The sequence below is a fragment of the Echiichthys vipera genome (genome assembly GCF_963691815.1).
Source record: "Echiichthys vipera genome assembly, chromosome: 23".
In the NCBI taxonomy this organism is placed as follows: Eukaryota; Metazoa; Chordata; class Actinopteri; order Perciformes; family Trachinidae; genus Echiichthys; species Echiichthys vipera.
In genome coordinates, this window is record NC_139848.1 from 4,082,015 (window position 1) to 4,086,456 (window position 4,442).

At 48.5% G+C, this 4,442-nt stretch overlaps 1 protein-coding gene across 3 annotated transcripts; it reads left to right on the forward strand.

Moving 5' to 3' along the window:
- Nucleotides 1-2,019: 2,019 nt before the first annotated feature.
- Nucleotides 2,020-4,044, forward strand: pou3f3b (POU class 3 homeobox 3b; the record flags this gene model as incomplete). 3 transcript variants are annotated; one of them, XM_083937850.1, is made up of 3 exons in its annotated part: nt 2,056-3,267; nt 3,584-3,664; nt 3,792-4,044. In XM_083937850.1, 3 exons carry the CDS (start codon nt 2,056-2,058, stop codon nt 3,861-3,863), a joined length of 1,365 nt encoding a protein of 454 aa, XP_083793976.1. In that variant the 3' UTR covers nt 3,864-4,044. The 3 variants fall into 3 exon arrangements, with proteins under 3 accessions (XP_083793978.1, XP_083793976.1, XP_083793977.1); XM_083937852.1 differs by having other exon boundaries at nt 2,020-3,258; nt 3,584-3,912; XM_083937851.1 differs by having other exon boundaries at nt 3,584-3,912.
- Nucleotides 4,045-4,442: the final 398 nt, after the last annotated feature.

The window sequence follows — 4,442 nt, forward strand, 5'->3', positions numbered from 1 at the left end:
GCTCAGGTGGACTCAACAGGCTGCTGACACCCCAATCTCGACCAACGGGTGCAGTGCGAGCTATACATCTGGCACGTCTTTCAACCCATGGGTGCGTCCATAGGCGCAGGGGACCCACGCACCAACAAAGGCCCCATTCATCTCCGGGGTTATGTGGTCATCTTGAGGGATGGCGTGGGCTATATCTCGATTTTTCTCTCTTCTTCTTTTTCTTAAGCAGACGGCACGGCCACCCTGGACGCACAAATCCCCCATGGACTGCTCAATTTGCCCTTGTTTTGGTTGCCACTTTCTCTTTCACTGTGCTTCAGTGAGGTTGCCTGTGCGCGGCGTTTCCGCATGGAAGCATCCTCGCAACCTTTGTGCGTTAACTCCCGAGGAGCCGAGGGCTCGCTGTGGCTCATGGCTGCAGTGCCTTCAAACCATGACATACACTTCCTCTGTGTGTGTGTGCGTGTGGAGTTTTACATATGTATACAGCTCTGAGGTTCGGGCTGCACTGTCATGGTTTTACTTTTACGCTCAGAAACAATTAACCCGAGCAGGGAAACGGTTTTGAAATCCTAATCCAACCATTTGAACACACCTCTACGTGCAATATAACAAAATCAAGCATGTGCCATTTAGCAAACCTTTTATTATCACTATTATTATAAGTCTTTCCTGTGTTTTTCACGGTTGGCCCAGAGGGAATGAAGCCCCTAACTGTGGCAGTATGGATGCCTCATTCTGTTACACAATCAGGTCAGGCTACCAGGTGATTATAATTGTTGCCAATAGATCTTATAGTGTCAAATGCGCGCGCAGGTTATGAATAAGCCTTGTGTTAGTCCTGGATGTGTGTTTGTAACAATAATAACAAAAGTACTTATTATAATAATTATTAGACATGTATTAAATCTTACTGTTATGCATTTATATTCAGATTTATCCTCTCAAACAGCTGCATTTATATAAGAGAGAGATACTAAAGCATGTTGAAGCTTCTCTGTGAGAAACCAAAGCGTGTCCTGACGGTGGTTCGAATCCCGATGATCACAAACTATAAGTCACCCTGTATCGACCTCTTTTACTCACCCCTGCACCCCGTTTGTGTACTAATACCTCTGTACTATTTACTACCAAGTTGTGCTCCCCGTTTTGTTTGGCCTGCAATTAAAAACCAGCCAATCGGAACAGCCGGAAGGAGGGCTCGCGCGCCCGAAGCAAGGCTGGCGAGAGCTGCCAATCACTCCCCGGGTAACCAATCCACGCGGACGCACGGGGTAAACATCCGTGCGTCGTTGGGCTTGGAGGGGGGCGGGACTACACTGGCTGTCAGGGAGAGAGAGAGGGAGGGAGAGAGAGACAGAGAGATATAGAGAGAGAGGTGGAGAGAGAGAACAAGCGAATGAGAGGAGAGGCTTGCAAACAGCGCCGTGCACTGTTATACTGGATTGTACTTCATCGGGAGTTTGCGGTTTGGCAGGTTTATATACATCAAAACAGAACAAAGAGAGAGGCTCTACAGTGCTATAAAAGAAGAGAGAGAAAAGAATAAAGCGAGGGAGAAATCTCAGCGACTGAATTACAAAAGAACTGAGGACACTCTGCTAATGTTTTTCACATCCAAAGGGGACATACACCGGGACTTTGTACACTGTGGAGAATTTGCAAGGCTTTTTGTTTGGTGCGAGCACCAAAAGTTTGTATGGGACGACGCTTTTTTTTCTTGTATATTTGAATTTTAATGCTCACAATTTCACCCCAGTGCAAAACTTTCTAAGCGGACTGCACATGGTTTCGAGGGGCTTTTAAGAAACCTGGATCTTTATCTGCCGATATCGACGCACAACTGTTTGAAGTAGAATGTTTTAACGCGGATTTGATTCAGTTTTTTCCTGCCACGGCTTTTCAGCCTTTTTTTGCGTTTTTACGCGCGTCGATGGTATTGCCAAAAACCTTCTCATACTTTTAAAGTTTGAATAATTCATGAGATACAATTTGCCTGCTCGAAAGAAGTGACTGTAAAAGGGAGGGGGGTTATCCACAAACATATTCATAAGGGTTGACGGAATGGCCACCGCGGCTTCCAATCCTTATCTGCCCAGCAATAGCATCTTATCGTCCGGCTCCATCGTGCACTCTGACTCCGGAGGTGGTGGCATGCAGCCGGGCAGTGCTGCTGTTACCTCGGGTTCTGGGGTCTACAGGGGAGACCCCTCGGTCAAGATGGTACAAAGTGACTTTATGCAAGGCGCAATGGCAGCGAGCAACGGAGGACACATGCTGAGCCATGCCCACCAGTGGGTGACATCCCTCCCGCACGCCGCAGCGGCCGCAGCAGCAGCCGCGGTTGCTGCAGCTGAAGCCGGATCACCCTGGTCGTCGAGTCCCGTCGGAATGACGGGCAGCCCGCAGCAGCAGGACGTGAAAAACTCCGTTAGAGACGATCTGCACACAGGCACCGCGCTGCACCACAGGCCCCCTCACTTAGCTCCCCATCAGACTCACGCCGGGGCTTGGGGGAGCACGACTGCCGCTCACATTAACTCCATATCCGGGGGACAGCAGCAGCAGCAGTCGCTGATCTACTCCCAGCCGGGTGGGTTCACCGTGAACGGGATGCTGAGTCCAGGGAGCCAGAGCCTGGTGCACCCGGGCTTGGTGAGGGGAGACACCCCAGATCTGGACCACGGCAGCCACCACCACCACCATCACCACCAACATCCGCATCACCAGCACCACGGCGGCGTCAACAGCCACGACCAGCACTCGGACGATGACACGCCGACCTCGGACGACCTGGAACAGTTCGCCAAGCAGTTCAAACAGCGGAGGATCAAACTGGGCTTTACGCAGGCGGACGTCGGCTTGGCTTTGGGCACCCTGTACGGCAACGTTTTCTCCCAGACAACCATTTGCAGATTCGAGGCTCTGCAGCTCAGCTTCAAAAACATGTGCAAGCTCAAGCCTTTGTTAAACAAGTGGCTCGAGGAGGCCGACTCGTCCACCGGCAGCCCCACCAGCATCGACAAGATCGCGGCGCAGGGAAGGAAGCGAAAGAAGCGCACATCCATCGAAGTGAGCGTCAAGGGGGCTCTGGAGAGCCACTTCCTAAAATGCCCCAAACCCTCGGCCCAGGAGATCACCAGCCTGGCGGACAACTTGCAGCTGGAGAAAGAGGTGGTTAGAGTGTGGTTTTGCAATAGGAGACAGAAGGAAAAACGGATGACGCCCCCAGGAGTGGCACAGACGCCGGAGGATGTGTACTCTCAGGTCGGCAATGTGAGTGCAGAAACACCGCCCCCCTCCATGGACTGCAAACGAATGTTCAGTGAAACATAGAACAGCACACAAGAAATATTTTATATGAAATTAAACTGGTTAAAAAACATACAGACTATCGCCAAGATAGGCATTTTTTTGATACTGTGATTGTGAGGGAATATGAGTGAGACTGCAAATGTGTTATCTATTTTTCACCCAGAGAAAACAGAACAAAACATTCCCCTTTTTGCTCCCAACCCCCTCAGAAAAACGCACTTCTTCCAGGCCCTGAAATGTCTTAACCTAAAAGGTTCCTTCTGCTTTTTTCTTTCAGGGGCATTTTTTAGTAGATTACTTAAAAGATGCGAGTGAAGCGAGCGACCAGAGGGTGACAACTACAAGTTCATTCCACCAGGTAATTTTGGCGCATTAAAACTACACCAAGAGGAAACCAAGTATTGTTTTTATTCTTTTTTTTTTCTCTTCCCCCCCTCCAAAAAAAAAAAAATCTCCCCCCTTCATTATCCTGTGTTTGATTGAAGAAACAAAGGAGCAGGCATTTTGTATATTTAGAAATGGGACTGAACCGCCTCCTCGACTCTCCACGCCTGTAACAATAACACGAGGGGACAAACTGCAACACTATGAACACGGAGAGTGACATCCACGAAGCTTCCATCATGATTTACAGCATTTTTGGGGCTGTTTTTGTTGTTCTGACGTGGACTGCATGGTTTCATTTTGGAGGATTAGGGATTGTTTGTTGTCATCTCGAGGCCCAGAAAGAAACTAGGACCAGGACTGCCCCCCCCACCCCCCCACCCCTCCTCTGATCTCAAAGATCTCCTTCTTTTTTGGGGTTTTTTATTATTATTATTTAATGGACTTTGACACCGTGAGTGGATTTTTTTCCGTCCCCCCTTTTTTCCAACAAATAGAGCATAAGACATTTGAAAGAGACTTCAACTGCACTTATTTGAGAAAAGAAATCTGTTGCCAAGTGTGACTGAGTGGGTGCTGTGGATCTCCTCTTCTTGCTGCCCCTTTTTTAAGCAGCACTGTTCTTTGGTAGGTTTTAATAAACACGACTCTGTAAAGCCGGCAATATAGATCACCAGATCAGATACTGATCTGAGTTATTTACTTTATATTTTTCATCAGAATGACTTGTTTTAATATTTTATTCCTAATAC